This window comes from Hypanus sabinus, chromosome 9 (genome assembly GCF_030144855.1).
Source record: "Hypanus sabinus isolate sHypSab1 chromosome 9, sHypSab1.hap1, whole genome shotgun sequence".
In the NCBI taxonomy this organism is placed as follows: Eukaryota; Metazoa; Chordata; class Chondrichthyes; order Myliobatiformes; family Dasyatidae; genus Hypanus; species Hypanus sabinus.
The window spans coordinates 127,307,073-127,329,000 of record NC_082714.1 but is presented as its reverse complement, the minus strand read 5'-3'; the positions used below and the strand labels follow the sequence as shown (position 1 = coordinate 127,329,000).

At 42.1% G+C, this 21,928-nt stretch overlaps 1 protein-coding gene across 8 annotated transcripts in view; it reads right to left on the bottom strand.

Moving 5' to 3' along the window:
* LOC132399784 (cadherin-4-like) overlaps positions 1-21,928 on the bottom strand; it is a 689,576-nt gene that overhangs the window by 228,022 nt on the left and 439,626 nt on the right. For all 8 annotated transcript variants that reach the window (XM_059980521.1, XM_059980522.1, XM_059980527.1 and 5 more), the window contains one exon: positions 21,643-21,816. In XM_059980521.1, coding sequence (XP_059836504.1) covers positions 21,643-21,816 — 174 coding nt within the window. The remainder of the gene's footprint in view (positions 1-21,642; positions 21,817-21,928) is intronic.

Below are 21,928 nucleotides of genomic sequence, written 5' to 3'. Positions count from 1 at the left end.
CGTCCTGTACTTCCTGCTGTATAGAGTAGTATTTGAAAAATTGGCATTTGCCCAATGTGCAGCAGGTTTGCCAAAATGAAGGCAACATGACAGCTTTCTAGTGAGCATTGAAGAATCAAAGGCTCTAAAAATAAAAGAACATTCATTTGCCATGTGAAAACTACACAAATTAAAAATACTAGAGTATAAAAGACAAACTGATTTGGAAGGGTTTTGTTTAGGTTTAATTGGCATTTTCTTTGCCAATGTATTAAAGATTTTCCCACAGAATTGCAAATCACCCAGTAGAATACTTATCAGTTTGCATGATAATGTCATGACTGGCATGCATCATAATCCAGTTAGTTAGTATGTCAGTCCAGTTCTAACTCTGTATTCTTAATGCAAGAATAATGTGATGTTGTCAATTTTCTGAAATTGGACTAGATGGGAGACATATGCTGCTGAATAACATAATTCAAATTTCACAAATGTTGTGAAGAATTACAATGAGCACTGTCTATACAGTGGCTGAGGCTCAGCATATTCAGTTTGCATTCTTGCGCAGTTATGGACAGAAGAGGGGGCAACGCCTTTCCATTCATGATTTGCAAGAGCAGAATTCATCCTCTATCGTTCACACTAAAATCTGATGTGTTGACATATGATTGCTGAGCTCTGCTTCTGAAATTTAGCTACACAGCTGTACATTTCCACAATGTCATCTTTCATGCTGGCCTGCTGCACTTATTAGGATCTCCAGATCAAACATTACAGTGTTGTAAGCAAAAGTTACATTTGTTTACATTCCAATCAGTAGCATTTTCAATGGATGTGAAGTCAGAAATACACAGGCCAAACTATAGAAAACCGAGAGACATTATTGGCATTAAGGAAATCAGTATGGGAGAGAGAATGAGTAGCTTGGAATTTCTCTAATGCGGAAAAACTTGCATCAGAATGGCTGCCCCTTTGATTTTGTGATGGCTTGGAAGGTAATTTCTCTCTCTCACACACACACACAAGAAGTGGTAGGATAGACTGTGCAATGTGCACTTCATATCTCAGATATATGATTGGGTGCTTTATAGTTTTTAAAAGTCAATACCTGGTGCAACGAGTAAAATGGTGAGATACCCACCCAAATCATGCCTTGAAAGAAGGTACAAGACCCTACTTGCAAATGGAATTTATATCTCATTCTATTGGTGTCTTCAATTTTAAACAGCATCTTTATGCTGTTGAGGACTAGCCTTTTAACTTTCTTACATTCTATTATTCTGTTCCAATCAATGCACTTCCTTCAACATTCATTAATTGTATTATTGAAGATCCCATCCATCTAACCATCAGGCAGGAGACTGTGATGAATAAAAGCAAGAATGATTAGGATGAGAAACAGTTTCTTCCCCCAGGTCATCTGAATTCCCTGAATACTCCACATCGTATTCAAAGTGCCACTGGTTAAACTGTTCCTTACCTTACCAAATCTAATATTAATACACTTTAGTGTTTATAGTATAATGTTACTTATGTATGATTCATCTGTAGATTTTATCTTTACCTTCATAAGTTATGTGTTATGTGTACTACTGTGCTTTATATCCTGCTCTGAAGAAATGTTGTCCCGATTTCTATATACATTATATGGTTATATACTTTACATACTGTACATGTAGTCATGTCAAATGTGGGTTCTGAGTCCAGTGACATCCATGAGCTCTACACACAGGTAATAACATTAACATTACCAAAAGTAGAGAAACACACACCAATTTTGTGATTAATTTTGCTTATCTATTGTGTTACATGGGGTGGAGATAAGTCTTGACATAAGCAAGTGTAAGGCAGTCCTACCCTCCACTAACCTGCAAGTCACCCTTGGGAAAGGTGTAGCACCTGTTTAGCAACACCCTCCCCTCCCCACCCCGAATCAAGGTCACATGAAGCCATGGGAGCAGGTGGTGGATGGTTGAATGAGCAGCTGGTGCATATCACAAATCATGGTTATTAAAGAATACATCTTGTAAAATCACTGCCCAGAAGGAGGCAATGACAACCTCTTCTGTAGAAAAATTTGTCAAGAACAATCATGGTCATAAAGTCTGTGCATGTCCACATGGTGATGATGGTTGTGCTACAGGGATATTATCCAGCCATACAAATCGGGAATAAATATGGAAATTCAGCCCCTCAAGCCTGATTGTCCACTTTTGTGCTCATTTCCCATAAACCTTGCTTACTTTGCTGATTAGTAATGAATCCTAGCCATAAATATGCACAGGATCTCAGCTCCCTCAACACTCTGCAGCAAAGAATTCCACAGACTTAACATACTTAGGCAACAATTTCTTCTTCATCTCAGTCTTAAATGGCTCTCCCCTTATTTTGAGACCTTTCTCAGGTTCAGGAATCTTTCATGAGAGGAGATATCTGCTCAGCACTTGGATTGTCGAACCCCTAAGGATTCTTGTAAATTCTTCTAAACCCTAATGATTAGAGTTCTAAGCTATTGAATCTTTTCTTTGGGGACAATCCTTTCTCACCTTGGGTCGTTCTAGTGAACTTTCTCTGAACTGCCTCTAATGAAATTAACAAAATTGCTCACAGTGGTCAAGAGGCGCTCTCAGTATTTTAAGGTAGTAGTGAAAATTTGCTACTTTTCCACTCAAACACTTTGAAATAAGGGTTAGCATTATAACAAGCATTCACCCGGAGCCACAAATCACCTTGTAAGGTTGTGATTCTTTGTGTTTAAATAATTCCATGTTCTTTAGTTCATCTTCTCTAAAATCCCATTTTTCTACATTATATTCTTTGTCCCAACATTTTACCCACTCACATAATCTATCGATATCTCTCTGTAATCCCTAACCACAAGCGTTTCGCTGATGCTGAAAATCCAAAACAACAGACACAACATTCTAGAGGAACTTGGAAGGCCAAGCAACATCTCCGGAAATGAATAAAAGTTCGATGTTTTGCGTCGAGACTCTTCATCATGATTGAAAAGGAAGGGAGAAGACGCCAGAATAAGAAGAGTGGGGAATTGGAAGTTGTACAAACTAGAAGGATGATAGGTAAAACAGGTGGGTGGGGGAGGAGGATGAAGTAAGAAGCTGGGCGGTGATAGGTAGAAAAGGTAAAGGACTAGAGAAGAAGGACTCTGATAGGAAAGGAGAGTGGATCATTGTAGAAAAGGAAAGGGTAAGGGCACCTAATCTTGTTTTCTGAGGCACCTTGTTCAATCCCTTCTGGAAATCCAAGGTCAAGATATTTGTTCCATCAACTTTAGTTGAGATTTTCTCAAGAAACTCAAATGATTTTTGACACAGATAATTTCCTTCTCATGAAGCAACACTCACTCTGCTTGATAAGATTATAATTTTCCAAATGTGTTGCTATTACTTCCTTAGTTACAGTTTCTAACATTTTTCCAACGTATGTGTTAAGCTGATCAGCCCACTTTTGCCCTGCTCCCTTTTTTGAGTAAGACTGCCACTTTGGCAATTTTCCAATCATTTGGCCCCTCACCAGGACCTATGGAAGATTATTACTAGAAGATTACAATAATTCCATCCATTATTTTAGTCATCACTTCTTTTAGGATCCTTGTATGCAGGCCATATGGGCCAGTGAACTTATCAGCCATCAGCCCCATCAGGTTTCTTAATACAATTTCTCCAGAGATTATGGTATTTAATTCCTTCCAGCATTATTCAGCATAATGCAGTCTTCACATGATGTGATAGATTTCTCACCCAAATATATAAAGAATCACCAGGGATGAAGATATTAAGAAGTGATCTGATTGATGATATTATTATAAAGGGATATCATGGTTAATCATATTAGACAGCTTCCAATTTTGTAAATACAGTAGCAAAACCTGCAACAGATGGATAATTGGTTACCACTCTCTGCCCGGTTGGCAGGCTATCACAAATTAAACCTTGTTCTTCTCCGTTCCAGGAGAGACATGAAAGAGTTTTGATTATGTGGCAAGTCAGCCTTCAATTATCTCTCATGACTGGCTCAGAAACAAAAGAATTAGAGAGCCAATAGGCAGAAGGCATTTTAAATATTGCTGATTCCAGTTCAAAGCAAGAGAACATAGATAGAAGAAATCTAACAAAGAATTTCAAATGTGATTACACAAGGATAAGATATAAACTAAGTTATAGGTAATAGTTCATTAAATGTTCTCATATTTGAATATTATAGTGATTGATTCTGAGCATAACTCAGAAGCCATCTTCAGACAAGAGGGCAAGAGAATCACAGGTACTGTACTGTGCAAAAGTCTTCTTGCACATATATATAGCAAGTCTGCTTAAGACTTTTACACAGTACTGTAGTAATTTTATGTATTATACTGTACTACTGCCACAAAAAAAATGTCTGAAATCAAAGGACCTTGTCCGGCATCTCAGCATTGGGGTCTGCACCCATACCGTCCCCTGGCCTGGCACTCCTTCTCTGCCACCTGTCCCACCCCTCCTGTGGCACACCACCCTTGCCATTCCCAACATCCTTTGCTTCCGCCAGATTTACAAACTCACTCTGTGCTTCATATTGACAAATACAGTACCATGCAAAAGTCTTAGGCACATATATATGTGCCTAAGTCTTTTGCACAGTACTGTAGGTCTCTAGATTGAGAAGGGAGAAAGAAAAAGATGGGTATGAAGGGGGAATACATGGTGGAATCAAGGAGGAACCATCTGGAGAGGAGGGAGTAGTGGCAGCAGCCAACAGTGAGGCAGGGTTTGGAGCAACCTCATGAAACTGTACGTTACTGATCACTTAGCAGAAACCTCCATCACAACTCCTGGCTCTACCCCCTCCCATCAGTAGAACAGGCCAACCAGAGATAGAACACAAAACAGTATATGCTTCCACCTCTTCCATGACAGTGGATTCCAGATGGTGACACTGTGGTATACAGAGAGGAGGCAATAGTCCTTGGGTTTCCCATTACTGACTTGGAATTCATGTTATCAGCTTAAACATGGGAAAGGATCCATCTCCTGATTTTCCCTCCTCAAATGAACAATGCTACCAAGGAGTAAGGATGCAGATTTATGTGGATCATAGATTTGAATGTTCACTATCAAAGTGGACTTGTTAGTGCTACTATTGATGAAGCTGGCACAGGTCTTAAATCCTGACACAGGTCATAAATCCGGTCCACAGAGTGCAGTGACAGAACCAACATGAGAGATAAAGTCACTCAACCTTATCCTCAACAAGTGGCAGATACATGGTGGCACTGTTCATTCTAGCTTCATTCTTAGGGCACGCTCAACAGGTTGTAAAGCCATTGTAATAAATCGAGCAAACTGGGTTAAGTCAAAGGTGATCAGGCTGCTAGAAACTGGGCATCAACAATTAACTAAGCAGCTGAATGGACAAGATATCACCACAAACCTCAGTGTTATGATGAGAGACATATTACACTCTATCATCTCTATAAATCTGTATTAAACCCTGCTTCTCAGAGGAGTATACAAAACTAAGTCAGGGGCTGCACTGGGCAGAACTAAAAAAAAAATGAGGTGATAACTTTGTAAAGTTGCAACAGAAGACTGGATGTACATTAAAACATAAAATAAAACAACACAAATAACTCAGAGCTGTATGATTGTTTCACCAGCATATCAGATCCAAGCTTTTCCGTCTGTTCCACACCCAGCCATAAATGGTGGTGACAATAGAACAGCTAACAGTGGGGGAAGAGGCCTCAAGAACATCTCTATTATGAGCAATGATAAGTCCAAGATATCATTTGCCAGAATAAGAACGCCCCAGAGAACAATGGTGACATCCTCAGGTGACATCTTTCAGACAGCAAATCTTTCCAATTATTTCAATTTTTCTGAGCCTGTTGCTTGTTCTTTTTGTCTTGTTTGTCTCACAGAAACCGCTAGAGCCTGTGACGTACGGTTTGAATCTCAGTCGAAGGATCCAGTACTGTGCTGTGTCCGGACAGCTACCTCATGGAGACCAGAGACAGGGGAGGGCGGGCCGAAAAGGTCCAAGAATACAAGCTGACTAGTGGCGAAGACCAGAGACAAGGCACGGGGTCACGAACAACTCCATTCTGAAGCAGCAAGGTGAATGCGAAGAGATGGTCAGCAGCTGGATCAGCCTGGCTCTGTGATGTTTGGACCTGGGTCAGCAGTCACTCTTTACAAAAAGACTGAGTTCGTGCAGTTGCTCTGCTAGTATGCAGACTAAAAGACGTTTCCTATGTTCTGAGTTTTATATGATTATTAGACTGTACTTTATATTGGTTTCCTTCAGATTTTTGGTATTTTCATTCTTGAAGACAACTGGTGGGTAAGTGATCTGTTAATTTTTTTGTGTGTTGGTGGGTTGGGGTTTGGTGCTACCGTCACTTGTTTTCTGTGAGTGAGGGGGTCAGGGATTGTTATCATGGCTGTTCTTTTGCTGCGGGTGAGGGGTTGGGGAATTTTGGGGTCTGCGAGTTTTGCTTCTTTTCTTTTTCATGCCAGTTGGGGGGCAGTTGATGTCTTTTCTTTCATCAACGTTCATGGTGCTTCTCTATTTAATGGCTATCTGAAGTAGACAAATATCAGAGTTGTAACATACATGCATACTCTGACAATGAAATGAACCTTTGAACCTTTAGCATATAAGTGCTAATGATAAGGTTGAAGCATTCACAACCACAAACAGCCAGAAGTGTGGAACAGATGATACCTCTCACCTTCCTCCTGACATCACCATAATCATAGAAGACAGTCTTCAACCAATGTGGTTTACTCCAAATGTCGTCAAGAAATTTGGTGAGAGGACTGGTCATCAAAGGTTATGGGAATCAGACAACAATCTACTGCAATGCTGAAGAGCTGCACTAAAGAAATAAACAAGATATTCTGCAAATGCTGGAAACCCAGAGCAAAACACACAAAATGCTGGAGGAACTATGGAGAGAAATAAGCATTTGATGTTTTAGGTTGAAACCCTCCATCAGGTCTGGAAATGAAGAAGGAAGAAGCCAGAATAGGAGGGTGGAGGGGGGGGGGGAAGGAGAAGGAGTACAAGCTGGCACGTGAGGTGGAAGGTAGATGTGTTGGGGAGGGGTAATGAAGTAAGATGGGAGATGATAGTTGGCTGAAGAAGGAATGAAGGGTCTCAGCCTGAAATATTGAATGTGTATTGCTCTCCATAGATGCTGCCTGCCCTGCTGAGTTACTCCAGCATTTTGTGTTTATTGCATAAAAGAACTAGTTGTGCTTCCTACCAAGCTGTTCCGGTACAGTTCCGACACTATTATGAAGCTGACAATGTGTAAGTTGCTCAGGTATATTGTTTACAAAAATCCAATCTAGATAATTACTGCCCTTTCTGTCAACTCTCAATTATTACAAGGTTTTAGGATGATTGAGTGGCTCTCTTATAAGATAAGATTGACACTTGACCTCACAATCTACCTCACTATGATGTTGCACCTTACATTTTACCTGGCTGCACTGTGCTTTCTCGGTAACTCTAACACTATTACTGCACCTTTTTTTTAACTTTGTACTACCTCAGTGGACTGTTGTAATGGATTATTTTGCATATCATTCCTATACTGTACCTAAGTAGAGTGAATGCAGTGTTTTCACTCTATCTAAGTACATACACCAATAATAACCCAATTTTCCTCAGGAATTTAAGCACTCTATGCATGGATCCACACATCAAGTCCCAGACAACATTTAGGCATGAGCTGATAACTAACATTCTCACTGCACAAATGGTAGGAAGTGACAATCTCCAACAAGAGACAGTGCGACCAAAAATAATTAGTTGCATTGCCATCAATATCCTGGAGGTCATCACTGAATAAACACTTAACTAACTAGCCACATAAATACTGATGCTAAACACAGATTAGAGACAGGATTATTCACCTTATGACATCACTAGGCTTTTCCACCATCAAAAACTAACATCCAGAGCAAAATGGAATGCCTAGATGAACACTACTCCAGTAACGCTCAAAAAATATCCAAAGGAACCCCCCCCCCCCCCCCCCCCACTGAACTGGTAAGCCATCCAGCACCCTTAACACTCATTCCCTGCACCATCTGTGCACATTGACTAGAGTGTCCACTATCCACACAATGCACTACACAGGCTACTCCCAACAACACATCCCAGCCTGTCACTTCTATGACCAAGAAGAGCAAGGGCAACAGGTACAGCGGAACACCACCACTGGATTTGGAAAAGTATAAGCAATCTTTCACCAATTGGTTTAACACTATATCCAGTAGCCCAGAAGGAGGACCAGAAAAACTGTAACCATTTCAGGCAGTGGCTCATCACCTCCTTCAAGAAAGTAATTAAGCACAGGCAATAAATGTTGACCTTGCTGTCGATAGCCAGATCCTAAGTAAAGTGTGCAGAAGGGAAGGGGTCATTGCTACTTAGTAAAGCTTGTGTTTTGTTCTTCATTAGAGATCTTGACATTCAAGGATACTTTTATTCAGAAGCCCGAAGCTGTGCTGACACACTGGAGCTGGTGGTGAACTTCATCACTGGTATGTGCCTTCACTGGGTTGGAGCTCCTGAGATATTTTAGATTTTAGAATGGAGATAAGGACGAATTTCTTTAGCCAGAGAGTGGTGAATCTGTGGAATGTGTTGCTACAGGCAGCTGTGGAGGCCAACCCTTTACGTATATTTAAGACAGAGGTTGATAAATTCTTGATTGGTCAGGGCATGAAGAGATACGGGTGGGTGAGGGGAGACTGGAGATTGGGGCTGAGAGGAAAAATGGATCAGCAATGATGAAATGGTAGAACAGAATTGATGGACCAAATGGCATAATTATGCTCCTATATCTTATCTGAAAACTAGTCTATATTTTCAGGGTGGTTTAGTCTTATCTTGTTTTGGCTGTTGCATCGTGCAGCTAGGACAGGCTGGGAGATGATCCTTGTAGATGCTTCATTTAAAACCCTTCCTCACGTACACTTCAGCGAACAAACTGAAGGTTCATAGAGAGACACAGCATGGAAATAGGTTCTTTGGCTCACTGAATCTTGACAACAATCAACAACCATTTGCACTATTCCTATGATAGATCGATTGCTTTATCTCACCTTATTCTCATGAAGTGCACCCCAGATTCTACCACCTTCCTAAATTTCAGGGAAAACGTACAGCAGCCAACTAACCTACCAGCTTGTATGTTTTTGGGATATGGAACAAAACCAGAGTGCCCACAGGAAACTCATGCATTCACAGGGAGCCTGTGAAAACTTAACACACATAGGCCCTGAGGCCTGTTGTAAACCATCTCTGTGGCAAAATGAGGTAGAGCTCCACTAGGTTGGGAGCTTGGCATCTAAATGTGCCAAATAGTAAATGGTGTCTTTATTCTATGGTTCTGTAGTGGAGGCTACTAAAATTCAACAGTTTCCCGTTCATCCTGTAGTGTAATTGTCTCCTATAGGGAGCTTATTTGACATTAGGTACATTATTGCACAGAAATTGATTGAGAGGATTGGAGATATGACACTGGGTTTGGATGAGTGGTGGATCTAATGACTCTCCTCAACCCCTTTTGCCTAAGTCATAAGTTTTTATTCTAGGATTAAAGAGCTACAGAAGAGGGCCTTTAGCCTTCTGGGAACCTGCACCAATAATCAAGCTCTCATCTACATTCATCTTCCATTAATCGCACTTTCTTCTCCCTACATCCCAGATTTTCAACTCACCTATTCACTAGGGGTATTTTACTGTGGTCAATCAACCTATTACTCTGCACATCTTTGGGATGTGGGAGGAAACCCGGAGTAGCCAGTGGTAATGCATATGGTCACAGGCAGAATGTGCAAACTCCACACATGCAGCACTAGATGTCAGGACTAAACATAAGCTGCTGCAGCAGCGAGTAAACAGCTTTGCAACCTGTGTGTATCACTTCTTCTCAAGCTTTTCTGGTATGGCTACAACACCGACTTTGAACCGATAATTGCCCAGATATATTCTGTGCACTAAGTGGAAACAAATTCATTATCAGTCCATCAGTCTATCTCAATTATCATCAAAGTGTTACGAGGTTTCATCCAAAGTTCCATCAAATGACACTTCAACACTGATAACCCACTCACTGATAGTCAGTTTCATTTCCATCAAGAACACCTCCACACTTCATAACAACATTAGTCTAAGCACGGGCAAATGCTGAATCCCAGAGTTGATACAAGACTAAATGTCTTTTATCAGACGGAACTACTTTAATACAGTGATATCGAAGTCAATCCAGAGACAATGGGAATAGAGAGGAAATTCAGCACATTGCATTCAGTACTCACCATATTGGGAAATACTGACAGGCAACCAGCATCACAAGGTCACTTTGGAGACTGAGGGATAGTATTCTACAAGATATCCTGCACATTTGCACAAAAACTGCCTTACAGAACACCTTCTTTCGGTCTCCAAAGTGACCCTGTGTTGCTTGTTGCCTGCCATTTTAATTTTTTATCCCATCGTACTCTGAATTCTCTGCCTTTGACATCTAATATTGGTCCAGTGATGCTCAGCATAAGTTTGAGGAACTGCAGCCCAGTTTCCAACTGGGCACTTCATGATGCTTAGCAATTAATATTGAAGTTAACACTTTCAAATAAACCTAACCTCTCACCTTTTCTTCCCCACCATCAGATATGGTTGGATATTTTTTTTAATTCAATTTGTTATGTACCAAGTTATTTCTGTGTCATCTTGTTCAAACAGCCAGATTTTAAACTAATTGTTACCCTGACATTCTGTTCATTGTGTCCACCAAGCTCTGCAATTTAAAATGGGTTACTTGTATTAATGATTTAAATCTAAAACTACAACAAAGAATCCTGCAGACCATACTGAAGTTGATCAGTAAGGAGAGAAAGTTTCAATTGCAGGACGACACAGATGGTCTGCTCATTTGGGTAGAAAAATGGCAGTGGAATTTAGTTCAGGGAAATGACAGAAGTGTATTTGGAGAGATGTAACATTGTAACCGAAGAGATCACAATCTGGATGATGCTAAGAGATTTATCAGAACAAAAAGAACTTGGAGTACATGTGCATAGATTCTTAAAGGTAGCAAGTCAAAAAACAAGGAGAATAATTCTATGATCTCCAAGAATAGAGACTGACTTCCAAAGACAGGTGAACTACAGGAATTACCAAGTCCCTGCGGCTAACCTGCTTCAACATCACTCTGAGCTCTCTTGCTTTGCTGCTGATCTCAAAATCTAGAGTGACAGTGGAAAGCTCAATCCTCATTTCAGAAAATATTTTTTGAAAATTTCTGAAAAAGATCACAATAGTTTCAAGGCTAAATCCCTTCTCACAACACATCAGAAAACCCACTGCTATAAGAAGTCAGACTTTTCAATTGGATAAGGCAGTTTGCTTGCCGTCTGAACTTGGAATTCCAAGGTAAAATTACTTGCAACTGGTTGCATAATGAGAATTGAGTTAAGGCATAGGATATGAGGCTAGACCTTTGGATTCCAATATAACGCAAATATGTAACAACTCAAAAGGCAAGTGTCAATTTATTTTACCAGCACATCTTAAAAATGCACTTACAATGAAGCCTCATAACTGTTGTACTCATATATTCAGATATAAATACCAGATTAGAAGTACAGCTCATGAACATCAATAAAAAGAATTATGTCTTATAATAAATTCCACTAGTTCCAACAGCAAAGAAGTCAGTCCTCAAAGCTACAAATGCTAAAATGTTTTATACTGAAGTTAATTTATTGCTTTAGATGAAGAAATCAGTTTGGGGACAGTATAAACCTTGAACAAAATTTAAAAGGTGCATCTAAGTGTATTTTAAATAATTTAACTAGAATTATCTTACCTCATGTATTACAACTCTTCCTGATCTTGGATTAACATGATCCATTACATCAATTAATTTTAGACATGCTCCTCATATTCAGCTCTTCCCTTGAGCTTAGTCAGTGGTGCTGTTCTGATAAGGGTAAGTGTGAAAATCACTTATTCTCCCTTTGCAACAACCCTAATGGCTCCCATTTTTACCAAGCCAGTTTGATATTTGATGCAAGAAATGTAAATAATCTATTCAGAATTTAATTTCTACAGGAGATTAATTATGTGGCTATTTACTGTCAGAACTCAAGTATGTTAGCAGTTTGGGGGATTCACTTTATTGATTTTGGAATTCAGTGTAGTCTGAACATCAAATCATGTATTTTAATTAATTTCATAGCCTGAAACAGGCAATATAAAGGCAAATTAAGACCATTTTTCCAATAATACATTTCTGCAGAGTATAATGATATTACTGATAGTAACAATTACTCATGTTATTACCTGAAGATAGAAATGATTAGTAAAATAAAAACATCACATCAATATTTACTTATTTTGATCTCCTGCATGTTTATTAATATCAGCTGGGATATTGCAGCCATGATAAATATCCCATTATCAAACATTATATGAATAACATACCTAAAATAAACTCATGATTGATTAAATAACACCAACTTCGCTTGGGATCTGCGTGATGTTTTATAGCCTTTTAGCTGACATCACTGGTAACACTTGCTCGATGCATTCCCATCAGTTTCCCTTTAAGAAATTGACCTTCCAAAGAATTCATTGGGTTAGAGTACCCATTTGTGTTGCACGGAACGGGCGAACCCAAACGCAGAACACTGGCACCGGAGATAGCGTTAGGATGTAAACGAGGGCGTGAGCATAGCTGGAGCCGAACGGGAGACAAAGAGCAGGCAGTACTTACTTTGACACGGAAAGACAGAGTTACACAGGTAAATCTCGGTACTGAAGTAAAACTTAGAATACACATTCCTAAGCGGCCGGGAATGTGAACTACCACACTGGCTAAAACAATGACCTGGCGATTAGTGGATCCAAAGCTGGGATATTTATGCTGCAGGTTTAGATGAGAATCAGGTGTGTCACAATCAAAGGGAATTAGCAGAATATGGGGAACTAACGGTCGGGATCGTGACAGTAAGATCCCCCCTCAACGGGAGCCTCCAGGCAAACTCAGATTGTCGCGAATGAAGGAGTGGGGAATCCAGGTGCACTCCTCAAGACCGTATCCCTCCTAATCGACGAGGTACTGCAAACCCCTGCTTCGGCGGTGCACATCCAGTATTCGCTAGACGGTATAAGCTCGGTAATTGTCGATGTTCTTGGCAGGTGGAGAAGGCTCAGCAGGAGGGCACAAAGGGCTGACAGACACAGGTTTCAGTTGGGAGAAGTGGAACGTGGGATGAATGTGCATGGATCTGGGTAGTTTGAGTTTGATCACCGAGGGGTTGATGATGCTCTCGATTTCAAATGGTCTGATGTAACGAGATTCTTGGATTCAGTTTTGAGGAGGATGTCTCTTGAAGAGAGCCAAACCTTCTGACCAGGCTGATAGTTGGGCGCTGGAATCCAGTGGCGATCGACGATACTCCAGTTGCGGTCAGCGGAGTGGAGCAGGGCCGAGTGTGAATCCTTCCAGACCTTATGGCACTGGCTGAGATGGGCCTGACCTGAAGACATGGCGATGTCGTCTTCATGGGCAGGAAGCAGAGGAGGTTGATAGCCTAGGGAGCATTCGAAAGGGGTGGTGGCGCTGACCAGGGAGTTGTGGGCATACTCCACCCAAGTGAGATGGGTGCTCCGGGATGACGGGTTGTTGGCGGAAATGCAGCACGGTGCTGCTTCCAAATCCTGGTTTGCTCGCTCCGTCTGACCATTAGTTTGTGAATGGAAACCGGAAGACAGATTTACTGAAGCTCCTAGGGCTTGAGAGAAGGATTTCCAGACTTGGGGGCGAATTGTGGCCCCCAGTCAGACACAATGTCAGAGGGAATTCCATGAAGGCGGAAGACATGTTGTACAAGGAGGTCGGCTATTACACGGGCTGTAGGGAGTTTGGGAAGGGCTATGAAGTGCCCTTTGGAGAAATGGTCCACCACGGTGAATATAACTGTGTTACCATGTGAAGGGGGTATGAAACATGATGAAATACAGAGCAATGTGGGACCAAGGGCGGCCAGGGACAGGTAGGGGACGAAGCTGCCCAGCAGGTGGCCGATGGGAGGCTTTTCCATGGGCACACACAGTACAGGCAGAGACGAGGGAGCAAGTGTCAGCATCCATGGTGGGCCACCAGAAATGTCATTTCAGACAGAGTTTGATCGATTACAGGATGGCTGGCAAACCGGGAAGTATGCCCCCACTGGAGAACCTAAGATTGAACGGAATCAGGCACGAAGAGGTGAGTGGAGGGGTCCATCGCCTGGGTCAGGTTGAGTCCATTGGGCCTCTTTAACTATGGACTTGATCTCCCAGGTGCGGGCAGCCGTAGCACAGGATGGTATCAGGGTTGTAAAAGGGTCCTCCTCAGAGACGTATTGACGAGAGAGAGCATCTGGTTTCCCGTTCTTGGAACCAGGACGGTAGGTGAGGGTGAATTTGAAATGGCCAAAAAGCAGTGTCCAACGGGCTTAGCGGGAGTTAAGGCGTTTAGCTGTCTGGATGTATGCCAGGTTCTTATGGTCCGTCCAGACGATGGATGGGTGTTCTGCTCCCTCCAGCCAGTGCCTCCACTCCTCCAAGGTGAGTTTGACGGCCAGCAACTCCGGGTTCCCAACGTTGTATTTCCATTTGGCGGGGGATGGACAGCGAGAGAAGTCGGTGCAGGGATGGAGCTTTTGGTCTGGGACGGAGCGTTGAGAGAGGACCCCAGAGTCGGCGGCATCTACTTCCATAATGAACTGGCAAGAGAGATCAGGGTGGACCAGGATGGGAGTGGAGGTGAAATGCCTCTTAGGCTCCGAGAAGGCTGAGTCTGCTTCAGGGGTCCAGTGGAAGGGGGTTGTGGGAGAGGTGAGCTGAGTAAGTGGCGCTGCCACCGGGTTGTAGACCCTGATGAAGTGACGGTAGAAGTTTACAAACCCCAGAAATCGTTGGAGTTGTTTGAATGTTGTGGGTTTTGGCCACTCCGCGGATCTTTTTAGGATCTGCTCTCACCTGCCCGCTCTCAATGATGCACCCCAGGAAATTGATGGAACGGACATGGAACTTGCACTTCTCTGCCGTAACAAATAGCTTGTTTTCTAAAAGCCTCTGAAGAACTTGGCGGACATGGTGGGTGTGTTCCTGGAGATTACGGAAGATTAGGATGTTGTCCAAATAAACAAAAACAAAATGGTTAATAAAGACCCTAAGGACATCATTGACCAGAGGCTGGAACACTGCGGGAGCGTTGGTCAGGCTGAAAGGCATCACCAGATATTCAGAAATGACTGAGGGAGGTGTTAAAAGCTGTCTTCCATTCATCTCCCTCTCTTATCCTGACAAGGTGATAGGCACTCCACAAGTCCAACTTAGAGAGAACTGTGGCTCCATGAAGGGGTTTGAATGCTGAATTGATCAGGGGCAGGAATGTTGTTCAGGCCACGGTAGTCGATGCAGGGGCGCAGTGAGCCATCTTTCGTCCCCACAAAGAAGAAATCTGCGCCTACAGGGGAAGATGAGGGTCGGATAATGTCAGCTGAGAGGACGTCATTTACGTACGTCTCCTTTGCTTCTCTTTCTGGTTGGGACAGGTTGTACAGCTGAATGGTGGGTAGTGAGGCTCCAGGGACAGGATCAATTGTGCAATTGTAAGGGCGATGTGGAGTCAGAGAAAGGGCTTGTTGCTTGCTAAACACTTCTCCCAGATCGTGAAATTCTACGGGATCCATGGACAAGTCAGGGGGCTCTGAGGCGGACGTGGTCAGTGACCTCCACTGCGCGAAGGGCTGATTGCAGGCAGGAGGAATGGCAGAATGTGCTCCAGCTGACCATCTTCCTGGTGGGCCAGTTGATGTGGGGGTTATGACGGCTTAACCAGGGGTGGCCTAGAAGTATAGGGGCTTGAGGAGAGAAAATTAGATTGAATCGTATCTGTTGCGGAGAGAAGGAGAAGCAGGGGGTCCGTGTAGTGCGTGACTCAGGCCAGGAGTCGACCGTCCAGTGCATGGGCGTCCGGGGTGTACACAGAGGCTCACAAGGAATTCCAGCTTGGAAGGCTAAGTTTTCATTCATGAAGTTTCCCTCTGTGCTGGAGTCCACTAATTCTAGCTGAGGCAAGGACTGTTGGTTGTAACGCAGAGTGGCTTGAAGCTGCATCCAGGGTCGGGGGGGGTGAAAGGGAAGGTGGTCTGGCTCACCAATGTCCCCCTTGCTGCTGGTGAGTCTTCCCTTTTAGGCCGAAAGGGACAGGTGGAAAGGGAGCGGTTCCGTCCCAGCTCCATGGGTTCCTCGCCCGGGCAGTGGAAAAGGCAGGGCTGGGAGCTACTATGGGTGCAGAAACAGGAGAAAGGCTTGCTCTGGCGGGAGGTGGCAATGAGTGCTGAGAAGTGGCCAAAGACAGCGGACAACCAGTTCTTTCTCTATGGTGTTCTCGGAGGCGATCGTCCAACCAGGGAGATCAGGGAATCCAGGCTGTCAGTGTTGTCTCTTGCCGCCAACTCATCCTTCACAGGTCACTGAGTCTATTCCAAAAACCCCCCGGAGTGACTCATCTTTCCACCCCAAGTCGGCTGCTAATGTCTGGAGCTCCATGGAATATTCGGCAACACTGCGGGAGCCCTGGCGGAGAATGAGTAGACATTTGGTGGTGTCTTTACCACGGATGGGATGGTCAAAGATCTTTTCTCATCTTTGTGATAAAAGCGGCGAAAGAAGAGCAGATATCCAGTTGATTGCCCCAAACTGCTGTGGCCCAGGCTAATGCACGTCCCCACAACAACCCCATGATATAAGCAATCTTTGACTTATCTGTGGAGTAAGTTGACGACTGCTGTTCAAACACCAGAGAGCACTGAAGGAGGAAGGCCCAGCACTTCCCCAAATCTCCAGAGTAGTGCTCCGGCTCAGGTACACGAGGCTCTCTGGGAGGGGGCGTTGGTGACATGTGGGGGGTTGCTGCTACAAGCTGAACTAGCTAGGCGAGGTTCCAGGAGTGGGTTGAGTGATAGGAGTGGAGACACAGTTCACCTGGTTACCGATCCGTGTGACATGAGCAGACAGGGAATGGAAGTTCTCCAGGACCTCCCGGAGGAGTTGGTCGTGCTGGCTCAGTAGTGTACCCTGGCTAGCGAGGGCTTCTTGAAGGGTGTTTGTGTCCGCTGGGTCCAGGTGGCCCGATTCTTCTGTTGCAAAGAACGAGCAAACCTAAACGCAGGATACTGGCACGGAGATAGAGTTAGGATGTAGACGAAGGTGTGAGCATAGCTGGAGCTGAATGGGAGACAAACAGCAGGCAGTACTTACCTTAACACAGAGAGACAGAGTTACACAGGTAAACCCAAGTATTGAAGTAAAACTTAGAATACGCAATCCTAAGTGGCCAGGAACGTGAATTACCACACTGGCTAAAACAACCATCTGGCGATGAGTGGATGCAAAGCCGGGATATTTATGCTGCAGGTTTCGATGAGAATCAGGTGTGCTGCCATCGAAGGGAATTAGCAGAATGTGGGAAATTAATGGTCAGGACAATGACAATTTTACTCTGATACCATTACATAAAGCAAAGTCACCTCATGCCATGAGAAGTTATTTTACATGGCTGCTCTGGATTGCCAAGACTTTAGGGAATGCATGTTGGACAACACCGAATGAGTTTACGTAGTGTGCTTTTTTATACAGCCACAGTTTCGGAACATTTCAAAAATCTTTGTCATAACATAATCTATAACCCTACAAACCTTACTCAATCAGCAGTCAATCAAATTCCCTTTTGAATTCCTCAGCTAGGGAACAGATGACAGAGGTTTATTGCAGGATTCTCGAGAGTAGTGGAATTAAATGAGAAAATGCTGTACAGTTCACTGAGCAAGAGTTTCCCATGAGACCACGTTTCACTTATACTGTTGTGAGTGGGGCTGAATAAAGTACCTTCACAAGTCAATAAAGAAATTACTCCGTCTATTTAATCTTCTGATTGATATCAGCAACTTTAGGTAATCAGGATGTACTACACAATAATCCGAACACATTTTCAATTTCTATCTTCTACAGAAATTTTCCAGTGAATGCCCAAAGACAAGTACGTGAAAAATATCTTTACTGCCTTCTTTGTTGCAGGGGAAGCTCTTCAGAATTTGTTTTGAAGGGAATGAAAACAGTGGGAGGTGAAGAAAAATTAGCTTTTTTCTCTCTTTCTCTCTAATTGGTGTACCTAAACACTAAAAGGAGACTGCGCTTGTGATTGTATAAATTATTCTAGAATCAAGGTTAGAAGTGAGACTGAAAGAGCCAAATTATCACCACAGGCTAGGGTTACCAACATAATTGTCTTTTGGGTGTAATCAAGCAGGTGGCACTGAAGATGACCCCAGCATATGACAGGAAATGGGGCTAGAGAAGCCAGGGTGAAAACTCATTTGCGCAAATAAAGTCTCAACCAAAACAACACTAAATATTTTATATGTTTTGTCAAATTCTTCATCACTGCTCAAGTTTCCTGTGTTCTCCGTTTCTTTCCTTTCTGCCTTTTCCTCACCTGTTCATTTTTTCACTACTTATCTTCATCATCCCTTTACTTTACTGATATTTTATTTATCCTGCCACGATCCAAAGAGGAGACAAGTAGTGCTAAATGTTCAGCAGGTCAAACACCCCGACTCTTCTGTCCACTGAAAGGTCCTTCTCTAAAGTGATTGCCAGCTCAGAGGGAATAAAATCACACCCAAAAGGTTAACCCGTCATCTCTTTGAAGAGTCAATCGATCTGCTATGCATTTGTAGTTCTATTTCTGGAAGTCATTGACTTTTTTCTTTTTCTACAGGTTTCCAGCCATAACCACCTGAATAATATGTTAAATCCTGCATCTGCACTTCAATAAAACTGCTACCAAATTTTACAATGAAAATACGCAATCCAGTACAAGGTTAAAGATAAGCAGTCAATTTGTTGTGGGCAGTTCACAACCTATATCTGGTCATTTTTGCAGTACAATGGCTCCAGGAAATTCAGAAGACTGAAAGGATACAGTGCACATGGCAGCTTACATGAAGATCAATTTTCCACGTGTTCATTACATACCACAAAAACTACTTTCTATGCAGAAATAAATGTCAAAGTTGGCCTCAGATGCGCTGCAGCACACAGAAGCTGTAGAAGTAGTAATGACAACAAAAGGACTGGCTTTCAAGCAATTGGTAAAGGTGCAACAAAATGCAGGGACATTAGAGGCAGCTCCAAACAAGATGGCTGAGCATTTTCAAGTGACAGTCAAGTTAAGCAACAGATGCACAGTTCCCAAGTGGAATGTCCCACATGGGACGTTAGGCCAAACCAAATACTGTGGGTAGCAAAGCTCAAACTATGTAGAAATCTATAAATTAGAACAGAAAGAATTAACATTCTGGGGGCTAATTAATAAAATTAGGGTATATGGAATGGTGAGGACAGAATGGACCAGAAATGCCTTGGCTCCTGCATGGCCTAAAACCAAAATAATTACAAATAAAATATTTGGCCTAGAATGTATGATGAACTCAGTGGAATTCCAGATCTGGCATTCCATCTAACTGATGATTTCCCCAGCATAATGAATTCCATCAAGACTGACACATTCAGACGGCATACAAGCCCAGGACTTACTATACGTCAATTTGAATAGCCAAACGTCAGTGAGACCTTTTGGAATTGCTGTCCGCAACCAATGAAATTCGGCTCAAAGACAAGTAAATTGACCAGTATTACTGCTTTCAACTGGCTTCTTTCCCAGTATTGAGGGCATAAACTTGTGACACAATAATTTCTCTCAATAATTTAAAAAACTGCCTACACTTAGCAGGACTGGTGAAATAATTCCAGCACCCAGAAAGAAGCAAAACCAAAATATGTCTCAAATATTGTGTGCACGAAGTCTCTTATTTTTAATCCCTTCCACCCTATGCGATTGTGTGTTCAGCTAAATTTAATTATTCTGGTGAGTATTCAGACTATGTAAAGCAGATACATGCTTCTGAACAGGTAGGGAACCAAGACAACTCTGTCTCTCATGAGCACAAACCTAGCCTTAAAACGGCTCCATTCCAGGATAACTTGGAAAATGAGGTTTTGCTGTATTAAGATGAAAGTGCTGTCTATAAGGTATTGAATCTCTTAAAGATGGTAATTTTGACTGAAAGCAAAATGAAAACATCAAACAAATTTATTTAATTTCCTGCAATTTCACTTCATTAACTTGAATTAAAGAATCCAAATTGTTATGGATTCCGCAACGATAAATATATAAGTGAGGCAGGGTTTCTTATAACAAACAAAACATTTATTAAACACTGAAAAACAAACCCCCAAAAAGTAACAAACAACTAACACAACCGGAAGTCAGCTGCTGTGCGGCAGCTTAAACAGTTCTTAAAGGAATAAAGCGAAAACAGTTCTTAAAGCGATGTTGCAAAAACAGTTCTTCAAAGTCGTACTACAAAAAGTTCAAACTGCTTACAGTCCATTAAAGGAGAGACTTTTTAGACGATTTAAATTCTCTTTCACGTCATGTTGTTGCAGTTCCCAGTCGAACTATACTTTTCCTGGAGAATTTACGAAGATGAAAATGAAACGGCTTAAAGGCACTGACCTTTCCTTTACAAAACCTTATCCAACCCTTTCTGCTATTATTCACACGGGTTAACACGGGGACAGCCAACAAATTCCTTCCGAATGAGGATCAAACAAGGCCAAACCTGTTACACCGTCGAAATCGACTTTCCTCGATCTTTTAGCTCCTGAACTCCGATCTTCACTCTCCACTGATTTTTAACTAGCAGTATTATAAAGAAACTGCCAGCAATGACCTTCTAAACTTGAGGCATTAGATAAAACTCCACCTTTCATCCAATCTGCATCATAATATTGCACCATGCAGTGGCATGGAGTCAAAATGGCAAATTCAGCCACTAACCGCCCCTCCTCACAGGGAGGGGTCCTCCTTTTATACCCTGTAAATAATGACCTCTACTGGTGGGAAAATGACGTCACTCCACCATTGCAAGACCATTACCTTAAGCCCAGTATAGCTTCAACACCACTGTCACGTGACAAATACAAGATACCCACAGGTACGTAACAAAATTAATTCTGTGGAAAAAACTGCCAACTCTGTCTATTTTTTTCCATTTGAAAGGCACAAATAGATCATAACTGTTGGTCAGTGATCCTTCTCGGATTAAACTAACATAGGTATATATCTAAACAGCAAAAAATCATAAGCAAGCTCAAGTATTTAATATTGATTTCCCTTTTTGAAGCTTATAGTTAATATTGGCTGATTAATAGCAGCAAAGAGTAAAAGATGCTGAATGGATTAACTGGATTTATATTTCAGGTAACTAGAAAGACTTGTGAATTGTTTGCTAGAAAATGTTATCATGCTGCACCATTGACACTTGTAGTTTATCCAGGTAGGGCACAACAGACAAAATACAAAATAAGAAGGAATCCTTAACACAATTTGATTGCAATTATTTTTCTAAAATTTGATGTTACAGCATTATGCTTAGAAATTGCCTCTTTCCAATGACAAAGGAACATGTATTGTTACAAGGTGCATAATGGAAACACTAATTCTTTGACGTTACTTACTCGAACCAGCTGGACAGGAAAAGGACCTCGAGAATTTTCTGGCACATTTATTGGAGGTATGACCCAGTCCCTCTTTTGTCGTCTCAGCCCATTGGAGATTTGTGGTTGGCGCCATGGAAACAGTGTATTATCCAGCTGTTGTGAAGACTCAGGAAGGACATTTTTCTTCTGACTCTGTTCATAAAATAAAATAGAAAACTCTTCAACTTTGACTTTCAGGAATCAATGGTTCAGGTGGCCCTGATCATCAGCTTAACTCAATGCAAATTCACATGTGTAAACCAAT